We start from the raw sequence: 25,773 nt of genomic DNA, 5'->3' as shown, positions 1-25,773 counted from the left end.
TGGGAGCACGACAGACTTAACATGGCCGCCTGCTTTTCCTGCTCACCTAAAAATGAGTCCGCTCTTTCCACCAGCATGGAGATTTTTGGTGCAAATGTATACAACGGTTTACAAGTGGTAAAGTATTAAAAAGGGTTGACTTTTAGTTTTTGCATTAGGTTTCCCATAGGGAAATCGTGGATTCATTGAACAGGCACGTGACCTAAACCAAACGGATTTGCTTTAAATTTGAAACAGGAGTTACACAAATCAGTGTAGATGTGCCCTTTGTTGGTTTGGTGCAAATCCATCCAGTGGTTTTCAGAAAATGTATGAGTGGCGTGTCCCTGGCACCGAAATCGAGATGCTCCAAGGTGAACTGGTTGTTATGAGCTTAGAATGTTAAGAAAGGAAAATCTGCCGTTTTCTTTGTTTAGAGGTGGGGAAGTGGGCGTGGTCAGGATCCCCGTTTCATTTTTCCCAGAATGTTCACATATGGTTGATAAGAGAAGTGGGATAAAATATATTTTAATGCACGCAGCCCATTGGGTTCGCCACCTTTTGTTCTCTAACTAGGTTATAAGGGTGCAGAAATTCAATTTCCATAAATATACGCATATTCTACTCCTACTTGCTCTGTTGAATACGGGTTAGGACAGGGCTGAAAAATGAGCGCGCATTTTATCAAGATGAGAGCTTTCAGCAGCCATGCACAAACACAGTCCTGCCCTGCCTGCTGCTTTACAAGGGCTGCAATCAATAAAAGCAGAACGTTCTTTGTCAGGTTTATTGGACGGGTTCAAAACATACACCTCCATCCCCGGGAAAAGCTTGGGGTCAGAGCCCTGCCTTCCCCTGAAAGAAGCCTGCGCAGTGAAGTTCCTCCCGTTGCCACTGCCACACAAGGCCTCATTGTTTACAGTAGGCCTTGTGAGAAACTAGAAAGGCCCTGTTTGTTTTGCCTGCTCAGGGCCCTCTTATCTTATCAGCGTTTCAGCGACAATGGCCCAGGTGTACTTACCAATTTACCATCGGGTGTGAGCATGCTGTGGCCCTGGTCCATGCCGACCGGAGAAACCTGCTGCAGGACCGACTGGCTCGTCACCATAGAGTTGTTGCCATGGTGACTGATGGCCGAGGAGGAAGTGACCTCATTGTTTGCATGATGGCTGTACCGTATTCCTGCACAAAGCAAAATCAAGCCCATGAATACATAACCTCTGCGGAAGTTGACAGTGTTAGTGACAGCCTGTGTGGCATGCACTGCAAAATTATTCATGACACTATTAAAACGGGTTAGTGTGACGTAGTTCGGTCCTGATCATTTCATTGACCTAGAAAGGCTACAAAACTTCCCACCATGATTCGTACCTTTGATAAATCAGCGCTAAAAGATTTCTGCATCAGGTGTATTGACCCGATTTTCTGTCATACTTATAGGTGAGCAAATCAAGAGGTTCGTGTGGTTTGTAAACATTTAATTTCTTTAATGGGACTTTTATCTACGGCAAGCGTAGAAACCAAAAATTGACATTTGCTGACATCTAGGGAATGGAGGAGGTGTGTAGGGGGATTAAAAGTATAATTGAATGGCATCTTCCTGTATGCTATACCTTTTTTCTCCTCCGTTCTTTTTGCCAATATTGAAAGCCCCTACCATCCTATGCATACAGTGCTCTTGACAGAAGTCAGACTATGCCTATAACATTAGCAAACCTGTCATATCATGATGTGGAAGTGGGTTTAGTTACTGACTGTTCATATGTAGGCGTGTATGTGCCACGTCAGAGTTCCAGTGTACCCGCAGAGCAATCTTTAATCAATGCACATTTAATGATCAACTTATTTCCTTGAATAGTGTCAGGAGCCACACAAGGGAGGTCCCCGGGTGCTTGTTAACAGATGAGGCATTTTTGTCACATGCTATTCGGAGATCACGTTCCTTGACTGTAAAAGGACGGATTGGGGACATTTCAGTAAAGAGCAATACAAATGGTGCCCTCTTTGAAAGGCAAGTTCGGAGAGGAAAGACAGAAGAATCTATGCAAGCTGTCAGTCACAAGTTCTTATTCGAAAGTCTTTCAACTTGGTTTGCCACTGAGGGCAACGTTTTTCTCAGGTGAAGCCAAGGTGAACTGTGGTTTCTGCTAGGTTCTACATTGCCCCTCCTCTTGTTTAATATCTGTTATCTTCCTGCAGAAGATTAACTGAAGCCTCTCGTGGCTTATCCTCTGCTCTCCGTAAAGCATCATCCACCACCTGTATAGGATACCTGCCTTGAACACATCTCTTACCAATATCATTGCATTGATTTTCATATGTACTAGCAGAACAATTCCATTTAGCACAGAAACATTCCCAATATGTTAGATTCCCGAAGTTATTAGGGTCATTTGCAGAGGTGCGGTTAAAAAACATGTCACTTTCAATTTGTGCATTCTCAATCTAAATTCTAATGGCTAAAAACACACTGTTTTCTTTCTACAATTCATGGTTAAATAAAACATTTCGATTATTCTGATTTTAAAAAGTGGCACAATTTTATCACATCATTATGATTCCGCTACCAAATCATTTATAAATCGAGCCAAATAATGATTGTATCTTGCCAAATGTTTACTTCAGTATGCCGCAACTGAGTTTGCTCCGAGTAACCCACTGAATGATTGTTATAAAGGGTAGCAAATTTTGTGCCCATTGCAGTACCTCTTAATTGACAATTGAAGTCATCATAGAACATGAAATAGTTATGTGTCAATGTAATATCAATCCTATAAGGAATCGTGTCTGTGTGTCCCTTCATATTCAATGGCCTTCCCCTATAATAATTTCTTATTGCCTTGAAGCCATCAAAATGTCGAATAGATGTATATAATTAAGTAACTTCAAAAGTGACGACAATAAAGGAATCGAGATGATTCAGAACATCAGGGAGACGATTTAGAACATTTCTCACATGGTGGACGACAAACATTACATGCAGGTTCACCCCCAGAGGGGCAGATTGGCACTATTGATAGATAACAGATGTCTATTGTTACCCAACTTAATGGTACTCATTTTTATCAACATCCGATTGATGAAGGGCCGAGTGGATCTGCTAGGATTAGAACCTGTGACCATAAAATCAAACAAAGGCCTCTCTAGTGGATGCATTAGTCCACTGACCTCAGACCCAGCTTGGACAAATAACACATAGATGTACAAAATGAACAATCAACCCTGACAACGGTTCTGTAATTGAGGCAGCTGAGCTTAGATTTTATGTACTTTGAGCAGTAGGTATTGAGATGAGACAATAGGCAATTTAACACTCAGCAAATCAAATTCATCTTTGATGATTAAACCTCTATTCAAACAAATATCCAATGTTTGGGTGCAATTTCGATTCTAGTTTTTTTATAGAACAAAACATCTCTAAACTGTCACTGAGCCTTGACAATATATTCCCTTCTCTTCATACGTCCCCCACCATTTGATGGTTACGACATGTTTTGAAATAGTTTTTCCATGAAAATAGGGCTTCACGTTGTCTAGCAGATAAATTATCAGAAATAGTATCATGCCAATATACATGTTCAAGGCATCTCAATATTTATTTTTTCAAATAAAGAGATACTGTCAGGGCTAAAGATTTCAAGTTGCAAGCCAGTAGCCAGCCATGAAAATTCACTTGCCATCTCAATCACAGACAGTGCACAATTTCATACCTGTCAACTGTCACTTATCAGTAGCCAATGGCCAGTGGCAAGTGCACATTTTGTGCTGTGTGTCAGCATCCATCATACTTGGGACATCGAAAGATTTAGGTTTAAAGCTGCTATTCGTGGTTAAGTCAAAATTATGGTAGCCCATTCTTGAATCTGTAAATGCACTAATGTCACAATTATGTCCTAGTGCTGAAAATTGCAAAATAGTTAATGCTTCTGTAGCCCGAAAACTCTTAGTATTTATATTTTCTTGTGTGTTTATGGGTAGGATTTTATTATGGAAAAGTGTAGCCAATATGGATTTTCTGCAAAATGTAAAGACTTTAGTTAATTGAGAACACCAGTCTCATCTTTTTCTACATTGCCACAGATTGGGCAGCGATTGGGCAGCACTTGGGCAGCACGATTACAGAGGATGGTCTAGTCTGGCATGACTCACGTGGAGCAGCATGCAGGTCTCCTTGGACTTGCATACTGGAAGGGAACCTCACAGATAATGTCAAGAAAGATGGCCACATTTGGATCTGTTATTAGAAGAAACAATTGTTCGGATCAAATAGGCTTGCACTTGTTGACCAATGGAATATTAAAATCCAGTTGGGTTTTTAGAATGTTATGTTATTGGGATTTATGCTCTGCACTGCTAATATTTGCATCGTTTTTAGGCAATGGTCGTTAAGCATGCAAAGAAGTTTCACCGACAGGCATGGCATGACATATGATTTTGCCTAGTTGATATTTACGGTCACTATCCTGATAACTGAAATGGATTTGACTATTTGCTGGGTCTATGAGACCAGCACTGGGATTCAACAGGTTCAAAAGATGTATGAAAAATGATAAAGATCTTTAGCTATCACTATCCCTGGGTTAATTCGTAATGATGATCTTGCTCGCTACTTCAGTGGGCATTCTATGGGTCTAATGGAAGTCAATGTCATCATTTGCACCTCCCGTACGGCATGTAGCCTAGAACAAGCCATTTCAGCTGATGGTAATCCCCAAATCAATAGCCTCTTTCTCGACTCAAGCAATCATTCTTGCTCACATGCTCATCCATATTCTTCTGCTGGGATTTTCCCTAAGTGGGGAATTAACACAGAAGTGGAACAAATTCTCAATTTTTCTTAAAATTGCTCATTTACATTCTGTAGAGATTTAACCAAATCTGATCACGTAGGACTGATTCTGCGAGAACTGCAAGCACTCGGCGGCCAACGAAATCCCATTTAAAAGTTATTTCTCTCGAAATTCACACAAATTGTCCATGATAACAGGACCGACATACCTCATTCTAGAAACATCACTCCATCTTCATGCAAAATGCCAGAACCTGAGAAGGTGTTACAAATATCCACGGTCATCACACTACAGATAAGCATTTCAATGCTCAAGAAAGCCTGTCTTGCTGGAAAGGCTGGTGGTGAGGTTGGGACGATCGCGCACAGCGTACGCACTCAGAATGGCTGGAAGGAATGCTGCAATGCCAGTCACCTGTTAGGCTAACGCAGAATCCACAAAACAGCTTTGCACTCGATCGCCAAGGGAAGACATCCGATGCCTGAACATTCACAGGGATTTTGACCAAACTGCGCTATCTCTGATATTTCCCAGGAAGGGGTTGAGTGTATAGACGCAGATATGATTTGATACAGGAGACAGCTGATCACACCACCTGACCTATGATCTCCTGAGGAACTATTTTTATGGATCCGCCTCTGACACTCCCAAGATGTTCACGCTCAGCGGACAAAACTGAAGCATCCCTAGAGCCTCTGTGTCCCTCTCAACCTTGCAGGCATGGCAACATCGACTGATGCAGCAACTCTTAAATGAGGATGTGAGCTTGGACTTCAGTGTAGAGGCAATTACAGTTTATAGCACAGGGTATGTCTCTGCGGCCACTCTTCTTGGCCCTGAAAGCTGTAAATACCTAGGTCATGGCGACCTCTCCCAAAACACCACTTTCGTGCTCTATTTACAGCCGCTTCTTATCACACACCTAGCCTGTAAATCGGTGAATGGGAGAAGGAGAGAGGTACACTATGAGCTCTGACAAGTTGACTTTCAAGAAGCATGGAGCACCTAACACACATGGCCACGTGAGCCCTTTCTGAAGTCTCTGTAGGTTTATTTGTTATGGGGAAATGAAAAATGAGCTCAATGATGCAGACATGTATTTGCCACTGCTCATATGATATGATACGATATTTTATTCACATCGCGCTCATACACAAGTGTTTCAGAGCGCGACAAGGCGAGGGAAGGGGACAGGGGAGAACAAAACAACGATCTTACTAGGTCCAGTGACATTGAGAATGTCCCACAGTGCATGTGCTGGCAGCAGCACTGTCTAAGCAATCTGTAGTTCTAGGTTTTCTGTGTGACAAGTAGCTTTTTAGACAAAAGCCCCATGAGATCGCTGAGGAAAATATACTACATCTGACCCATTGTTGCAGAACGCTGCAAAATAACGAAGGCCTTCCACTGGTGGTAGACACATCATCTACAGGCCCCATCTGTTAGAACAGGTCATGTGGGCGGGTTTGTTCTTAGAAGAGCATCTCCCCCAATGTTGGCAAATATGGCCTGATGGTAATGAAACTGAACCCTGGTTACGGGGAAGGCATGCAAAGGAAAATCTAAAGTATTATCAAGCAAATATGTCTGGGATGGCAACCAACTTATGCAAATGATGGAATTCAATGTGAATTTTAGGAGGAACATGAAAAGGCAAAGGGGCAAGAAAGTAAATTGTGATTTCAGTTATCCTATAGCGTGTGACGTTGGGAGATCCTCCTTTTCTGAGAGGTTTCCATTTTGAAAGATGCTGAACTGAGGCATAGGTAGAACAAACTAAAATGGCTTGCCCAGGATTGCATAATATGGAGTCAAGTGCGGAATTCAGGACTGGACTGAATTGTATGGTACAATCCCGCGTTCTGAGCAGCCTGGGTGCAGCTAGCCAGGGCCCCACCCTCCTCCCCCCCCGCCTCTTAGTACCAGTGTAGTTTCCTACACGGCTGCTAAGAGTGTGTATTTTCTTAAAAACCTTACCTTTGCTGCTCAGTGCTTTCCGAAGTCCATTTTCAATGTTGATGATATCACAGTCATCAACATTAAAAACGGATTTAGGAACCACACCACGGTGCTGGGCCGTGCAGCAAATGTACGTTTCTTCTTTTTCAAAAAAGAGTCGCACCAACAGCAAACATGTAGGGAACTACACGGGTGCTAATGGCAATATGCCCCTTGGCGGCGGGCCCTTAACTTGGACGGTGGGCCATAACGACAGGGTCGGTCCTCTGCCTTGGGGTAAATCGCCCCATTGTGACATTTGGCTAATTTGAAACCTGGAGGTGCTGCTCAGACAATCAGGTGGTTTATAATGCAGGCATTATCTGCTTGAGGGCCTCCTGCCTTCTGAACCAGCTCACCACACCTCCATTCTCACGCTCCTCTATCCTTCTTCTGCCTTACCGCCGTACCTCCTCCATTATCTCCCTCTTTCCTTCACCCTGCCTGCTGGTCTTGGCTTCTTGCTCGCCTTCTCCTCTTCAGTTCACTTCATTCCATCTCCTTCCAGTCCCAGCCTTCTCTTCCTGTATGTTCTGGGTTGGGGCTTGTTTGTGCTCCAACGTGGGTATGCTGGGGTTTTCCCGTCACTCAACTATGTTCACGCTCTCTGCCGCCGGCCCATGGCAAACGCACGTTCCCTTTTTTAGTGTGTTTTTCTCCTCAAATCACAAAGGTATGCAGCGATTAGCGCGTACTAACGCCATTCTCAGGGGCTGTCTTATCCTGATAATGGACCACTGCAACTCAGCAATGCCCTTGCTTCATTCAGGCCATTACCTTAAGGCGGTGGGATGCTATCAGACGTGCAGCTCTGCGTGAATCGCAACACATTATTTTAGGGTGACCAGATCAAAAAAGTAAAACACCAGGACATGGCAACTAACACAAAAGAAGAACTAACTCTTGAAAGGGCTACCAAGTCACTACACTTCAGTAGCAGTTGGAGAAGGAGGTTTAAGTGTTACTGGTGGAATAAACACATCTTTTTTAGTTAATTTATCACAAACTGCAGTTATCTTAATTTCGTAAAATGCAGCATTTCTTCTGTGTGAGATTGTGTATTCCTGGCTGCCAGCTATGAAGACCTACTACCAAAAACCAGGACCACTGGATTTTCCAATGGAAACATAATCTTGAGAAGGGAGGACAGAGCACCCAATTCCGGGACAGTCCCGGCCAAACCAGCACGGCTGATCACCCGACATTATTTGCTAATTGACCGGTTTAGGTTTTTTCATGTTTTGTAATTGACACTGCATGCTTCTGTGTACACTAACATGATGTATTTATTTGTGCATGCATTGCAGTTATAAAACGTTCACAGGAGCCAGTGTTGGGCGCTATTCTTCAGTGTGCGCAGTTAGGAGATAGATTGCGCCCCCTTAGGCTAGCCGCTAGCATAAGCAGGGGTTAGTATTTCTTGTAAAGAATTCTGCAGTTTATTTGAATGGCTTTAGCATTCACAGGGAATTATTATGGGGTATTCAATCACTTCCCGAGTTAGAGGTCCCAAGCGAAAGGCAATGGCCTCTAACCAAGGCCAAGGTCCTCATGATAATTCACTCTTGGATGCCCATTAATGCCGTGTGGGAACAGCAAACTCCCCCGTTTGTTTCTGGGTAACATGCTAGCGAGCAAACCTAGACCACAGCCAATGTGGCGGGTTATCAAAAAGGCCACCAGTGGGCTTAGCAGTAGCAGCAACTGTCACACTCAGATTCTGATTGGCTGGTGGAGCATTATTACATCACATGACTCTGTGGACAGCAGAGTTCTTATCACCAGAGTTCTCAGTCAATGCATTCTGATTGGTCAGTTCGTGGAATGCATGCTCTAATTTAGCATTAGTGTCAGGAGCAAGGGAACCAACATGGTCAGATGACAAGGGTTAAGGCCAATTAAGACACTTTAGCGCCTTCTCCTACTGGTGCTAAAGCTATAGGCACACGCAGCGGGGGAGGGTGACCAGTTTGGCCACTGATTTTCACTTTTGCACACCAAATACTAAGCATTCGGCACTCGAAAATGAAAAACTGCTGCAAAACTGATAACAAAAAAACCTTCCAAGATGGCCACTAGGAGGGAGGAGACCATTTCCATGTCTCTAACAGCCTGTGTAGAGGAGCCTCGAGACAAAGGATTCATGGGGAGAATGCAGCAGAATCTACTGGGCACCCCTGGGACACCTGAAGCATACACTGCAAGGGGGTGGCATAGGAATAACAGGCACAGAGAAGAGATTCTATGGGCAAAAGAGGAGCTTCGAGGGACATAGGTTGGGTGAGGAGGAGGGACGGGAGTAGTACTCCGAGTGTTAGTAGGACACCCCTCATGAGGATTGTGGGGCACTACCAGCGGTGGTTGCTGCATTCCAAACATTCTGATTGGTTGAGTCCAAGCCAGTGTTCCTTCCACTATGAGTGCTATTGAGAATTGTTCCAGTAGCCTTGTGCTGATTGCGCAGGAAATTAAATCTAGCTCTGCCTGTGTATGCTCCTTGAGTATCTACATATGGAAATCGTTGAAGGAATAAGAGAGGGTGTGTGTATGGGTGTATGCAGAGGCGGTACTGGGGTGGGGGCTAAGGAGGTCATGGCCCCAGGTCTTTTGGTTGTATCCCTGGATAGAAGCTCAGGAGCTACAACCAAAAGGCTAGCTAGCCCCGAGTCCCGACAGTCACGACATCAGTATACGACATCAGTATAGCGCTGTATCTTTTCCAGACCTAGCAACACCCCTGCGTGAGAGAGAGAGAGAGAGAGAGAGAGAGAGCCAAACAGAGAGAGACACAAAGAGAGAGACAAAAAGAGAGACATAGTGAGAGAGCACGAGAGAGATAAAGAGAGAGACAGTATAAATGAAAGTCTTATTTCATGTTGGAATGCCTTTACCTCTTCGTTGCCTGTAAAGAAACCTCCCATCACTTATAGTCCAATAATTTTAGCAGCGGGAGTCCCAGGCAGACACTGTGCACACATTACCCAACTGCAGCTCTGCTGCACACATTCTTGGGTTGTGTTCCCAACCTCATGCAAAGTGTTTTATGATTGCCCTTTGCTCAAACAATGAGCCAGAAAGACGACACGATTCTACTGGACGGTAAAAAGTCAAACTGAAGGGTAGCCATTTTTGGGTGTACGGACCAGTCAAGGTGCCGCCGCGCTTAGATGTTTGTGGGTATTCATGGGGGCTAACTCTACTGTCTCCTTGCCAGAGTCTCAGCGCAGTTGTCCTATCACTCACCTGCACCTGCACGGTGCATACAGACAGATAATGCCCATAAACCACCTTTTGCGCCCTTAAGCCCCCGGGTCAGTGGTGGGCGGTACACATGTAACAAAGTAAAGTAAATTATCCAGTAGCTTGGGACAAATGGGAGATTGTGTGAGGAGATTTGCCACATGGAGACTATTGAGACATTTTTGGGGCAATTTGCCAGACAGTGTAAGAAGAAGGGCCACGTGGACAGGCAGTGTGAGTAGAGAGGGGCACATGCACATACAGTGTAAAACATTTGGGGTTCATGGACAGGCTGTTTGAGGACCCCTGGGCACATGGACAGAGTGTGAAACGTAGTGTGAGGAACTTGAGGAACGTGGGCAGACGTGGGCTGCTTTAGGGGTTTTGGGGCACACGATTAGACACAGTGAAAAGTTTTGAGCACCCAGACAGTGTGCAGACATTGAGGAACAAAGATAGAGTGAGAAGAATGGGGCACATGGACAGATGGTGTGAGAAGGCTGGGGCACAAAGGCAGTGTGGGATGTTTTGCGCTCACTGACAATGTGCAAACATTGGGGCACATGAATAGATAGTGTGAGAAGATTTCAGCACATGGGCAAAGGATGAAAAGTCTGGGACTGATCAGTATGGGTAAGAAGATTGAGACAGACAGTAGGAGAGGATTTGGAAATATGGACAGTGTTGGGAGCTTTGGAGCACATGAACAGTCAGTGTAAGAAGTCTGGGGCACATGGACAGACAGTGTCAGAGGTTTGAGGCACATGGACAGGCAGGGTCTTAAGAATGGGGCACATAGACGACGGGCAATGCATATAGAGATAGTGAGTAGGTTCGGACTGGGCCATAAAATGGTCTCGGGCACCAATGAAAAAGTGGCCCACAGTCGCAAATGGCTATCCATTCCTTTTGTAACAGACTGTTTGAATAGTACCCATGGGGGAGATTTCTGATCAAATGTGATGCAAACTGTGCATTTTAAAGATATTTATTCAGTAACACTGGTCAGATCCACTAGCCGCATTAGGAGGTAACTTATTAAACTGGCCTGTTTCTTGTGCCGGTCCACTTCTACACCCACCAACAACTTTTCTTTTCCAACCATAACATTCCAAGATCTAAGAACCTTCTCAGGCAGAGTGGACACATGTAAGAAGGTTCCAAAAAGAACTATATTCATATATATATATATATATATATATATATATATATATATATATATATATATATATATATATATATATATATATATATATATATATTATGTTACTGCTTCACTACCCATGCAGAAATACTTACACTCTTAACGAATGTAACATCCGGCAACCTGTTGCACATTGGGCGTCCATATCTGGCATTAAGTTGCATTTCTTAAGGTTAATTCCGGTCATAGCATTATTTGTGTATGTGTTTTTTCCATTGCACATTTCACAGTGCACATTTGGAATTCCACCGTACATTTGAAGGTTCATTCCTGCATTCCAATGCGCATTTAAAGCTCTGTGTCTGGCATAGGCCCATCCCTAGCAGCCCATCGCACATGCAATGGACCATGCCTTGCTTTCCACTGTAAATGTGAACTTTCATTCTGGCCTGCACATTTAAAGGTTTGTGACATTCGATTGCATATTTGAGGCGAATTTGCTGGATATCTGCACATTTGAAAACATTACTCACATTCTGCACGCCTGACATTCTATTGCTCATTTGATCCTCGTCTGAACTGCGTTGCGCGTCGTTTGAAGGCTCGTGCATAGATTTCCACTGCACATTCAAAGGCTTGCGCCTGGCATTCCACTGCATAGCTGAAGGCTCCTGGCTAGTATTTCATTGCACATTTGTAAGGTTTGTGCCTGGCATTCCACTGCATAGCTGAAAGCTCCTGGCTAGTATTTCATTGCACATTTGTAAGGTTTGTGCCTGGCATTCCACTGCATAGCTGAAGGCTCCTGGCTAGTATTTCATTGCACATTTGTAAGGTTTGTGCCTGGAATTCCATTGCACATTTGATTTGAATGTTCATATTACTCTCATTATTGCACAAATGATGGGTCATGCCGGGTAGCCCCTTGCACATTTGCACCTTGATGCTTGATGTGTCACTTCACCTTTGAGAATATTCACCCAACAATCGGCTGCACATTTTCTCATCTGTGTGTGGTATGGATGGAACATGTGAAGGTCCATGGTTTGCATTCCTTTGCATTCCTTTGCACGTGGCAAATATGATGCTCCAAGCAAACATGTCTACATGCCCTCCATCCCAATGCACATTTAAAGGTACAAGTCTGACATTCCAATCCACACGAGGATCCATGCTTGACTGTACATTTTAGTGTGGATGGCACATCCTCTACGGGAGGATAGCTCTGTGGCAACGCACGGGTCTTGGAAGCAAGACCACGCTGAGCAAGCACAGGTTCAAATCCCGGATCCACGCTTGAAAAAAAAAACAAAAAAACGAGTGTGGTATAAATAACCCACACTTCAATAATTCAATGCAAGAAAATAAAACATGCTTTTCTACTGCACACCTGCGTGATAGCTTAATGGTCATAGGCCGATGACAATCAGAGTTGGAGAGGATCTGGTTAATATCCGGCATTGAATTCCCCAAAGTCCCCAATCGAAAACTTGGTATGGATGAACTGGGATAGGTTGGGTGGTAACAAGACCAAACCACGTTTCAGCACCAAATCTGTTGCCTTCGATCAGAACTAGAGGTTCCCACTTCAAATCTCTCCAATTCCTTAACAGATCTGGGCTTCCAACTAGACAATGGTTGACCACTCAAAAAGCAGTTTGATGACCTGCTGATATATATCCGTTTCCAGTGACAAACTCCCTCTCATTCCCAAAAATCAGCAGAGGTGGAGTCACCCGAGCATTGGATAATGCAAACACCCTTCATCAGGTTGGCCAAAAAAATCTGCAATTAGGGAAAAGGAAGCATGCGCTGAACCACCTTCCCCAGTAAGATGCATCGTTATATTGGTGGAAGCTGCTCCATCGGTTGGTACCACTTCTAACACACCTGTTCATCCATGCGATGATGCGCGTTACCCTAATCCCAACATGAGAAAATACATATCAGAATCTCAACCCCGGCCAGCCTTTCAATAGCTCTTGATGCAGACTTAATATGGAGGACATTGCCTCTGGGTAGAAGACCCTCGACTGCAGAATAGGCTACCCCCTGACACTTTTCTCTGGAATCCATCTGCATCCTGTGTTGGTGTAGTCCATCCTGATGGAGGCGATGTGTGCAAAGGCAACAACCAAAATGTATTCCCCAAAGGATGCCTGAGACTTGGCGTGTGGATGGGGGGAATGGGAGCCACAGACCGTATTGCCTAGCCATTGGCGAGTAATAATTGACTCTTGGTAAGAAATAGTGTGCTGTGTGCATGTGGAGAGCTGAAGGGGCAAGCGATTTCTGTGCTGGGCTCATAGCATGCAACTTAACATTTTGTAACCATTTCCTTGGCACAGGACAACTTTTTGAGGTCATACATAGACAGTGGCGTGTCCAGGGAGTGGTCTGGGGAGGCACGTGTTCCCCTAAAATCTGATTGGCCACCGCAGGTGGCACCCCGTTACCCTACACTATGATCATTATGTGTGTGTGCACTAGTACTTCATGCCACCCCTGCAAAAGTCAGTGCCCCACTTGGGCCGCCCCAGTCAAAAGAGTCTAGACGCGCTAGTGTACATAGAAACACTTTAAGGAGACTGAAAGTGTCAAAATCATCGCTTGGTGGATAGTTCTGTGTACCGTTGTACACAGTGTACTGAGAAGAGGTTATTGCATTGTATTGTTTTGTAATCGTCATTTATATAGCGCCCTTTCCTCATCTGTATGGTCTCAATGCACTTTGTGGTTGGAACGCCTTCGGGACAGAAGTCAATGTATGGGAGATTCTAAGGGTTCATTTTAAGATGCGTGTGTGCATTTTGCCAGGTTAGGACATAGGATGGTTTGGTAGGCTCCAGTAAGCATCCCCGTGGTCTGGCACGTCAGGGGGTTCTTTAGGTGGATTAGGATAGAGTGCTAGGGCAGGAGACTCGATGTGTGCCCAGCTAGACCGACATTATTCATAGGTTGTCACTGTATGCTAACGGCCGAGGTGGTGAGGCACGTCAGGGTTTTCAGTGTGGACGGCTAAGCAAGCTGCTAGACAGGAATTGCATAGCAACAGCTGCATTCTTTAGTGCATGAATGGGGAGCCGTGGCTTGTGGCATGTGTCTACAGATGCGGTTTGAGTTATACATACCTTAAACTTCGATGTTGCTTTCCTAGGTCCATGGCAAACCCAGTGTTTTACGAAGCCAAGGATATATAGGCGTGCTATGTCGGGAGATCTTCATACAAAACGTGATGATAGTATATTCCCACCTCAAGTTGCCAACATGGCTACTGAAACAGCTAAATGCTGAGTCCTAAGCTAGCACCCGTGACACATAACAAGGCTGCTGGGAAGCATGCTGTTGAGGCGTGGCGGTATTTCAAGAACAGCCCTTTACAGAGATGAGAACTCGGGCTCAGGGAAAGAACTGGAACATAAAATGACTCTCAACCACGAATCTCTGCCACCTGAACGTTTCCTGTTGCAGCGAACAGAAAACACTCGGAACTCGAGCAAGAAAACTAAATCAAGAGGTTCTAGACCATTGTCTTTTATCCCACTTAGGGTTTCCAGGTGACTCCATGCCTCAGGGGCAGCACTCCACCCACTCGTGAGAAGTCAACCAAGACTACATCTCCCATATAAAGCATCAGTTAGTTAAATGAAAGGCCAGTACTGGAAACACAACGTCCCAAAGAATACACCTGATCACCATAGTCCATCACTGATAATCATGAGCTTTTGACATGATATGATAGGTTATTTATAACACGCTTAATACCCAGCGGTTTCAAAGCGCGGACCCGGGGATCGAACCTGTGGTGCTCTGTGTCGTCTTGCTTTCAAGGCGAGTACGTTGCCCCTGAGCTATCCTCCCGAGCCAATTTTGTTTCAGTTGAGGGTTGGGAGGTGCTAAGTGATGGCTCAGAAGTTCCCGGTACACATCTGCTCATTGGATAGCTCGTGATATAGCTCAGCGAGTTGTTTGTAACCTGCTGGTGCTAGAATTGATGCCAACAACCTCTGCTTGAAGTTGTTCATCTTTGTTCAGGTCAACAAAGCGAGCTGGGCAATAGTACAGCTTGGTATTTCTAGCAGTGCAGCCTACCCAGCCGCACGGCAGGAACAGCAGTATAAAATCATGTTTCTAATCACACAATAAGTGTGGGGTTCCCCCTCTCCCCGACCTTCTCCCGCCCCAGCAGGGCCGCTCTTCTGTTTCTCACGAGACCACGGCTGCCCCTGGCATGCCCCACGCATGATCTGAGCGCTGCATGGCAGAGGTGTGCGACCCCGGCTGGGGGAGGAAAGCGATGAACGCAGGCAGCGTGGCCTGGGCAGCGCCCGCCCTGCTCTTAATCTAAAAAAAATCCCATGAAAACAAAGCGATATGTGGGAGAGAGAAAATAATGAGAGCCCAGATCAAAGCAGAACAGAAGAAGGCTCTCAAGAATTCATTAGAGTGGGTAGTGTGTGTGTTGGGGTGGGGGCAGGGGGGACATTGTGGACCCTTTCAAGCAGGTGTCTTTTCCTATTCTGCTGCAATGAGAAGCATTTGACAAATAAGAACCTGCACCTGCATTCCGAACATAAACAGAGCACCTGCAGCACCAGATCAGTGCAGGTGAACTCCCATAGTGGCTGCACAAGTCCAGCCTTGTGGGGGGGGGGGGCACTAATGGATCATAATACACAACAATCCGCGATCCACTCGTGCCTGGATCTCACTTAGCCCTGTGATCTACAACAACCCATACGGCCTCATTACGAGTATGGAGGTAGCCATGCCGCTTTTAGCTTTTAGCGGCATGGCTACCCCCATACCAGATACCGGGTCCGGGTTCCTTGAATGGGGAAATACCGGGCCATTCCGACCTTGCAGGGCCCAGTATTTCCCCATTCAGGGAACCCGGACCAAGTACATCCCCCTTCCCATTTGAGCCCCCATAGGACTCAATGGGAATGGGGAGGATGCTAACAACGGGCCCGTTAATGACAGGCCCGTTGTTAGCATCCTGGTCTGCTTGCGGGTCCCGCGAGCTGACCTCGTAATGAGGTGGTAGAGGGTTAATGGCGCTGGCAGCTCTACCAGCGTCGTTAACCCTCTACCGCCTACGTTGTAATGAGGCCCATTGTCTGTTAGCGAGGTGGTGTGGTCCACTACACAGTCTCTGGTACAAGGAGGAGTGGCGAGGGGGGCAGAGGACACTCTGTCACCCGAAGAACACCTTGCCACTGCCAACTTTCCTTGTGCAAATCACTGGTGCTGGGTGTTGAAGTATAATTAGTTACATTGAAGTTTAATAAGACCACAAATTCCAGAATGCATACCTGTTTTAAACAACGGCCTACTGGGAAAACCGTTGACCCATGGGATGAACCATCATTAACCCAAAGGGCTTCTTCTGATCATCACTTTGCCCCAATGATCCATTGTGGCACCAGGTCTCTCGCCCTATGCATCCCAGCTGGGGCAAATCAATCATGCAATATTCATGTAGTAACCAATTGCTGCTCTAGATAAAGGGAATTGGGGGTTATGCGGTGGAGGACAACTTCCCTAAACACAGTGCAAATCTGGTTGTCCAGCAACTGCCTCCGGTGGAGTGAATTCCTCTAATAGGTCCCACACCACGGTCTCCGGTGATTGGTTCCTTATTCTCCAAACCACGACAAAAATGAGCTCACAGGTTAAATGTTTAGAGGTTCGCTTTCAATCGCAATTCTTCTCCTCGCATTTAACCTACTCTTTATGCTGCTTGTCAGCTCTCGAATAGTTAAAATATGTGTGCCTCATTCATAAAGCCATCAACACAAAAGAACATTGGGCCGATTTACAAAGATGTTGCTCTGAGTAACTCTTACTTACACTTGACTTACTACTGTAGAGGGCTATTCGATTAACAATGAAGTTACTATGAGTAACCCTAACTTACTCATGTCTTACTCCTGTCGAGGGCTATTTCATTCACAATGAAGTTACTGCAAGTAACCCTAACTTACCCCTGACTTAGTTTTGTAGATGGCTATTCGATTCACAATGAAGTTGCTACGAGAAACCCTAAGTTATCCTCGACTTACTCCTGTAGAGGGCTATTCAATTTGCAATTAAGTTACGACGAGTAACCCTAACTTACCCATGTCTTACTCCTGTCGAGGGCTATTTGATTCACAATGAAGTTACCCTAACTTACCCATGACTTAATCCTGTTAAGGGCTATTCAATAAACAATGAAGTTACTGCGAGTAACCCTAACTTACCCTTGACTTACACCTGTAGAGGGCTATTCAATTCGCAATTAAGTTACGATGAGAAACCCTAACTTACCTATGACTTACCCCTGTCGAGGGCTATTTGATTCACAATGAAGTTACGGTGAGTAACCCTAACTTACCTTTGATTTACAACTATAGAGGGCTATTCGATTCACAATGAAGTTACTACGAGTAACCCTAACTTACCCTTGACTTACTCCTGTAGAGGGGTATTTGGTTCACAATGTAGTTACGATGATTAGCGCTTACTTACGCTTCCCTTCCTCTAGCAGAGGGCTATCCGAATCGAACACCACAAACTCAATTGAAATCCAATGCACCCGTAACGGGGAACGCGCTGAGGGCAGAATCTCCCGACGGGGAGCAGATAGCGGGTAAACTAATATTCTGCTTGAGTCCCTGTTTGTTTTATCTTCCCCTTTTTCTCCTACCCCTATACTACTATCCCTTTCATTCTTCATCATGTAGTTTAACAGGGGCTACTATCACTCACCTCAACGGTGCTCATTTTTTATGAAGGGCTGTGTTGCCTTTTCCGGGATTCGGATTTACAATCTGGCAAGATGGAAATTTCTCACATAACTGGTCTCCTGCATTCACAGAAGCGATCAGCAATACTAAAACCCTGGGTCTTGGAGGAGGGGATTATCTGGGCTGGGTAGCCCTTTGGCTCATCATGCCCCCTTCTGGGGCAGGTGCGCCAGGGGTTGAGGAGCAGAGACCCCCTGGAGGCAGCGGCAGCCTTTAACCCTTGGCCTTCTGTAGACTCAACCTGCAGGATCAGCAAGCAGTAGAAGAAGCCTGGGGCGGCCCGCTGCCACGCCACACCGCCCTGACTTCATTGCCCATTTCTTCCAGCCTGCTGAGCTGATGGCCCATCTATCACTCGAGGTCCACTTATCCCGGGGCTCTCGGAGGACTCATGTTTAATACATGGCAGCATATGGACATGCGCCGCTGGAGTGGAGTTGCTGCTCTTTAAACATGAGGCCATGACTGTGCTTGGCTGCTTTGCCCAGAAAGCACGAGAGAGCCAATAAAGGCGTTCATGGGCTGTGCAGTTAGTGTCCAAAGACCAAGCAGGGCCCTAATAAACTAGCCTGTGCGCCACAGCAAAAGCTAATTTCCATTGCAAGTGCCCTATCGAGGGAGCGCCATTTGATTTGCAATAGTGCACACGAGGCCGCCATTTCAGGGCAGGAATCACTACAACTTCAAATGTAGGCGTTTACCAGACACAAAGTGCAAGAAGCTAGACTGCTGCCGGTGGCCTATTGTAAGCTAGGTCTTGGTGGAGGGGATTATCTGGGCTCGGGTTCTTATATAAGTGCCTTACAAATGCACAATGAAATAAATTAAATAAATATGCCGCTGAAGGAAAAGGGAGCTGGAAATGTGGAAAGGTGCAAAAAAGTTGGTCCGTGGATTAAGTTTCGCCACTAAACAGCACTTCCAAATCACTTGATTTTGCAAGTTTAAAGCCTGGAAGCAGGTGGTGTAAAGAAAAATACATGTTTCATTTTTATTTGAACTCTTTCTGCCCCCTTTCATCACTACTATAACTCTTGTACCCAGAGGACATTCTGCTCCAGAGGTTGAAGTGAGCGGGAACTAACAGAAACTGAGTTCCACTACTTTTATTTTTTTACTGTTAATAATGCCAGTACTTTTTACAACCATTTCACAGTTTTGTAACTGTGATTTTTTATATTTTTGGAGCACGGCTCTTCATTTTACCTGAACTCCTTTTAAAGGTAAGCACTTTATTTGGACAACTGCAGAGCTGCTAAGCACTAAAACTATTCATAGGTGTGTGGCATGGGGAACAACGCCCTCACAGCAGTTACATCTAAATTGCTATTTGTTTTGATGAAAGAGAACACAAAATCCAAGGAAGCAAACCTGGAGGTCTCCCTTCTTTTGCCCATCCCACCACTTGGTCATCCACCCCACATCACCACATCCCTTAGCACGTGATGTTTACCACGATAGCACCCACACAGTACCCTCAGGGGCCCCAGTTTCACTCATTTTTGTTACACTTCTACCGCTGTTGCTCTCAGTGTGTGAGACATGGAACATACATATTGTTAAGGGCTGTGTTTTGTGACACTGCTTGTTGCCAAGCATTGCATACCAAGGAATACATTCATTCGTTGACTTTAATTAACTATCAATTGAACTCTTCATCCTAGAAAGATGTCATTATGAAAGTATATATTTTTAAAACACTAAGGGCCTGATTCATGGAAGAGTTTATAATGACACAATCCCATAGGAAAACGTTCCATGAATCAGGCCCTAAATATATAATGTTGACTAAGGGAACAAACCTCAAAGGATATTCTCTAAAATGAGGCCAGTGCTGTTAAAGGTGAAATACAACCAACCCCAACTTGCTTTAACAATTATAATTGTACTCAACTTGAGAACCTGCCTTGCCTTTGTGACCACGAGTCACGTCAAGGGTTTGCCATGTGTAAACTTCAGCACTTTCATTTTTCAAATCATTGCTAATCTAGTACTTGGGTCCACCTGAGTACACCAAGCCTACAACTTCCAGAATGCATTGCTTTCTTATACAGGAACCAAGGGCTAGAAAGAGGCTGTCAGTGGCATGGAATCATGTGGTCACCCTAGATTTCTGTTATTCAGTCCTAGCATGCTCAGGATCAAAATACCAATTCTCTTCTAAAAATGCTAGGACTGTATCCTAAAAGTGCTAAGTAAATTGCTTTCAGGCAAGGAATTTGGATTCTACCTTTTCTGCTCCACCTATACCACACTCAAACCTCAAGCAGATAACTGTCAACCGACATGCATGTGCACACTCAAACCTCAAGCAGATAACCGTCAACCGACATGCATGCGCACACTCAAACCTCAGGCAGATAACCGTCAACCGACATGCATGCGCACACTCAAACCTCAGGCAGATAACCGTCAACCGACATGCATGCGCACACTCAAACCTCAGGCAGATAACCATCAACCGACATGCATGCTCGTTTATATAAGAACGTGTATTTTCCTTAATCATATTTTTAGCAGGACCTCAAAGCAATAATTTAGAAAAACAAAATGCACTGAACTAGTCCACGCCACAATTTCACTTTCTATAGCACTACAACACCTCGCTGATGTCATATAAGGCACCACTCATGTGCTCTCCTGATGCAGGCACAGCATCAATGACTCTGCACTGATCGGTGATGGTCCTCTGTGGAGTGGTGCCATCATAGGGTCTGGGAAGATTAGGTGGGCACTGCCCCCTTGGGCCCTACCTCTATTCCCAGTGCACCCTGTGCCATCTGCTGGACCAAGTGTAGAAAACTTGCTTTCAATAAAAGGGAAGGAGTGAGTGGCTCAGCAGGAGCATTCAGACTGGCACATCGAGGCCCACAGGTTGTATTTGTACTTTATATCTGGGATTTTATAAAGCGTTAACTGAGCTACAAAGTAACAGAGCACTGTACATTATTGATGATAACCTATGAGCTCCTTGGGAGGGGTACAATATGTGGTATGGGAAGGTCCAGCAACGGTGTGGGGGTGATGCCGGGAACCATACCTGCCTACATTCCAAAATGAAAAACCCGGAGATCTACGTCACCAGAATGCCATGCCCACACGTTCACAAGGCCACGCCCACATGCTCAGCCCACATATTTGAAAAAACAGCAAAATGTTACGGTTCGTGTTAAAAACAGTTTGGTATCCAAACTAACCATCACTCGTCAGTGCTGCTTCCAAAGCTTGGCGTTGCAGTACCTTAAATCGTAGTTCATCAACGATGAAGAGCAACCCATTGATGAACAGTGCCACATTGCATTTCCCGAACTAGCTCTACTAGCACCAAAACAAATGATGCATGGTGTGGGGACGCACGCTGGACAGTTCCTGATTGTGTATTAAACACGTAGGACGAGAGCACGTCCTACCACCCTTTCCTCTAACTGCTGCAAGGCTTCAATGATTCGCTGCAGCCATGCATTTCATCAACGGCCAGAAACCCGGAGACTCCACACTCTTGCACAGAGACTCAGAGAAGAGCATAAAAACCCAGAATCTCCAGGCTAAACCCAGAGGTTAGGCAGGCATGGACCGCATGGTGTCTAGGTGGCACCTAGAAATTGACTGAAGAGTAATGTCTTGAGTTCCTTCATGAATTGCAAGAGCATTGACGTGGTCCAGAATGCCACTAGGACAGTGTTTCAGTAGGCCAGCATATATTGTGGGTGCGGCTGCATGAAAGTGATATACTGTGGCAATGCTGGCACAGCTTCATGCAAGTTATTTGCAATGGAACTGCTGGCATATTGTGGGTGCAACAATATCATAATGATTTAAAGTGGAAATGCTGGCATATATTGTAGGCACAGCAAAGCAAAAGTAGCATAAGGTAGCAATAATGGTATATATTGTGGGTAACTCCAGGGAAATTATTTACAGTGGCTATGCTGGCCTATATTCTGGGCACAGCTTCATGAAAGTGATTTACAGTGGTAATACTGAGGTGTATTCGGGCACCCGACCAAAGTGATTTACAGTATGAATGCTGGCATACATTTTGCGTGCAGCAGCCTGAAAGTGATATACAGTGGCAGTGCTCTGTAATATTGGCACAGCGTCACGAAAATTATTCATATTGGCAATGCTGGCATATATTCTGGGCACAGCTTAATGAAAGTGTTTTACTGTGGGAATGGTGGAATCAATTGTGGGGGTTAGCATCATGAATGTGATTTGCTATGGCAACGCTGTCATGTATTGTGTACAACGGCATCATGAAAATAAAGTACTATGCTCCTTTGTACTGTTGGGCGCCTGGCATCTAATCAATTTTTTCATGTGTTGACCTAATAACTATTTTAAAATTGTATGGCTTTTTACCACATTTTCCTCAAAATTGTTTAGTAAAACACACAATTTTAACTAATCATTTTAAATATTTTCTGCGGGTGTGTACCGGTACCTTCCCTTTTCTTCCCTACAATACTTACTTATTCCTCACAGTACCCTGCACGTGGGTACTTTTTTCTGTATTCCTACAGTCCCCCTACCAGCCCTTGGCACCTGATGTCTGCACTTACCCATGCACTTGCCACATGCTGGCCGTTACTTTAATTATTGTTTTATCTATTCCCATGTAGTGCACTGTCCCTGCCCGTTTCCCCTGCACTTGCGCGATCTGAATGACACCTGGCTTAGTAGGATCGTTGTCGTCTTCCCTCTGTTGCCCCTCCCTTGCCTCGTCGCGCCTTGAAACACTTGTGTATAGGCGCTTTACAAATGCCATATCATATCCTATCATATCACTACGCTGGGTCATGCGCGCTGTTTTATGGTAGAAGTTCATACCGCTGTACTGAAAACATTCCCCAGCCACCCTTGACCTTGAATTGTTTGAAATACCAGTCCATCCTCCAGACCAGCCACCCCCTAGCACCTAAATCATATTGTCCCCCCCACCCCCCACGCCTCCCCCAGCCCCTCTCTCCCCCACCGCAGTGAATGTGCACTATGGCATGAAGGTAGCTCAGACACTCCGTTTAAATCTGGATAGGGATGCTCCATCTATCACCACCAGGCCAACCAACGCCGTCCTAAACGCTATTTCAATATTGGTGCTATTTAATTGATTTAACTAATGAACTAGCTACACGAGCAGCACTCTTCGGCAATAGCTATTACGTGGGCCCCAAAAGAGCAGTATTTAGTTTGTAGTATGTGCTACACACACGGTCAACAGCGTTTGAACCTACCCTCTGCACAGCCTACGCGAGTGGGGACCGACCGAGGAAACACTTCAAACATTTACTACAAATACACAACACAATGGCAGGAGTGAGGTCACGCCGCTCCCCGCCCCCTTCTCTTTGTCCCCGCGAAGCGGCAGCCTCCTTCTCAAACAGCAAGGAACCCTTGTAATATCACAGGCCTAATTAACATGCGCGCTGCTGCCTGGCAGAGCAGGGGGCGCCGGGAGTTTACATATCACAGGGACCCTGCGCGTCGCAGGATGTTGGTTTTCCCCCTGAGCGCAGGGACATGATCAGAGAGAAGCACCTCGAGTTTGTTCACATCGGGGTAATCCCCTTGTTCGCCGGGGCATATGCTGGCCCCGGGCCAGTGCCCCTACCCCAGCGGGGCGCAGGGGGCGTTCACTCCCAGCCTTCTCCTGGACAGCGTCTTCACCTTTTGATGATGTGAACTAGAAGCAGGGGTCAAGCGGCCCACTGAGTTTTTCCTGACCCCTGTCAGGTTCGCTGACTGCTCGTGTTATAATATATGTTGTGTTGTTATTGGAAGTTTTCGTTCTCAGTTATATAGATAAGGTGACATGTCTTTTCATCTACTGAAACTCAAAAGTTATGTCTTTTCCTTCGTGGCTTTTTATAGTGGGTCATTACAGCAAAAAAAACAAAATAAGGCACTAAAAAACGATAAGATCGGAGAAATAGAACAGGGGAAATCAAATTAAAAGAAAAAAAAAGAAAAACGAAATGAACAAAATTAAAATACAGAGAGAAAAAGACAGCCAGTGGCATTCTGGAAGGTTTTATTGCCATTTGTATGTGTCCATTGCACAACATCACACGTGTATAGTGTTAGCGTTTCCACATTTACATTTCATTCTCTGCAAACGAGGCCCTTCTCACATTTGCGTTTCTGATTTTAATCATTCCCGAAGCATATTTCGCTTATGTCCTATGCAAGGGCAACTGGCATGTGGGTCACCCATGCACACAATACAGCCAGGGACACGTGTGATGTCTCTGCATCCTTAATAAAGATGTTTGACAGCCTCCAAACACGTGTAGACATGTGAAACACACATCTCTGTTGGAAAACCCACCAAACAAGAGATTGTCAAAATCAAAACTGCATAACTCACCTCAACAACCACCACTATATATAAATACATACTTGAACTCAAATTATCTTGAAAGCGGCTCAAATTGTTTTCTCTAAGGGCCTGATTCAGATAAGTGTGTTATAATGGCACAATCCCATACGAAAATGCTCTGTGAATCAGGCCCTCCGTTTAGGAGGACGAGGAAATGTAATCAGCGAAGAAAAGTATTTGTAAATTAATGTTTAATGCATTAACTATATAGGTAATGAAAGAAGGGGGTACATAGGTTTACCTCGGATTGTGTGCAATTATCAGTCATACTCTTGGCACAAATCGAAATTTAAGAAACGCGCACTGTGTGCTTGCTGAGTGATTATAAGCACTGTAACACGATTACTTGGAGTAAATGAACGATCTTCCATCATGACTAAGAAGTTTCCGCTGCCCCCCACTCTAAAATCTACTCTCCTCCATTGATCAGCCTACCTTCGGAACCTCCTCAACCCCCCAGACAAAATCCCATATAATTCCAAATGTCTATTATGCAAATCAGACCATTTCTCAAAATTGAAATTCACAATAATTCACCATCTCGCAGAAGTTTGCCATAGCCCACGCTAATAGACCTCTGAGATCCGCCTACACCAACAGACTCCGGCTGCCGAAATTCTACCAACCCGAAGCTGGAGGCGCAAGCTTTCTCACCTTCGTCGACCAGACAGTGGAACTCCCTTCCGCCAGCTTTAAGAGTGGAACAATCTTACTGGCTGTTCAGGAGAACACTGAAGACCTGGATCTTTGCCTAATCTGGAAATGAAGCACCTGAGGTCCCCCCCCTGACACGCCCCCTCTTAAGTACTTGCGTAACTGGTTGTAACAGTGCCTTGATGCCTCTGGGTTCAGCGCACTTTATCAATGAATAAATAAATAAATAAATACAAAATTACGTGATTTTCCCTAAACACAATGAGTTGTGGAACCTGCTTGATTGCTCGCAGCATCCCTTAATGGTGGAAATTACCAAAATAATAATAATAATAGTGGTTCTGGTGTTTTATATAGCACAGTTTTCTCCTGGAATGCAGTTCCAGAGCACTTGGTAACTGGTGTTACTGCCGTTATTATCACCCACAAAGTGGTACTCAATGTATCACCTGTGTCCTGGGGGTGGTGAAATGCTTACTAGACCAGGGTATCGAACCAATGGCGCATAGCATCCTCCTGTTCGCAAGGCGAGCGCGTTGCGCTAGAGCAACGTGGGTGGGCTGAATTTGATTCACGGTTAACCTGTATCGATTCCAAGGGTGACACAGACATCAACTAGAATGATAAAGACATCCTAGCTAAACGATTCTACCATGCATGTGTCAGTATTTCAATTCCACGAATGCTCCGTGCGTGCCCCATTACTGGTCCAATTCACTACTGTGATCAAGCTTTTAGGAACAGTTACTCATCATAGTAACTACTTTACTCCTAGTCCAAAGTCCACTTTCCTCCATG

At 45.1% G+C, this 25,773-nt stretch overlaps 1 protein-coding gene across 2 annotated transcripts in view; it reads right to left on the bottom strand.

The window, feature by feature from the left end:
• The window catches only part of HNF1B (HNF1 homeobox B), a 113,832-nt gene that overhangs the window by 17,531 nt on the left and 70,528 nt on the right, over positions 1–25,773 (bottom strand). For both annotated transcript variants that reach the window (XM_069614667.1, XM_069614666.1), the window contains exon 5: positions 1,001–1,161. In XM_069614667.1, coding sequence (XP_069470768.1) covers positions 1,001–1,161 — 161 coding nt within the window. The remainder of the gene's footprint in view (positions 1–1,000; positions 1,162–25,773) is intronic.

Source organism: Ambystoma mexicanum, chromosome 9 (genome assembly GCF_040938575.1).
Source record: "Ambystoma mexicanum isolate Mex_15411 chromosome 9, UKY_AmexF1_1, whole genome shotgun sequence".
Classification (NCBI taxonomy): Eukaryota; Metazoa; Chordata; class Amphibia; order Caudata; family Ambystomatidae; genus Ambystoma; species Ambystoma mexicanum.
Note: the sequence above shows the minus strand (reverse complement) of the source record. Positions and strands in the feature narration are given on the sequence as shown.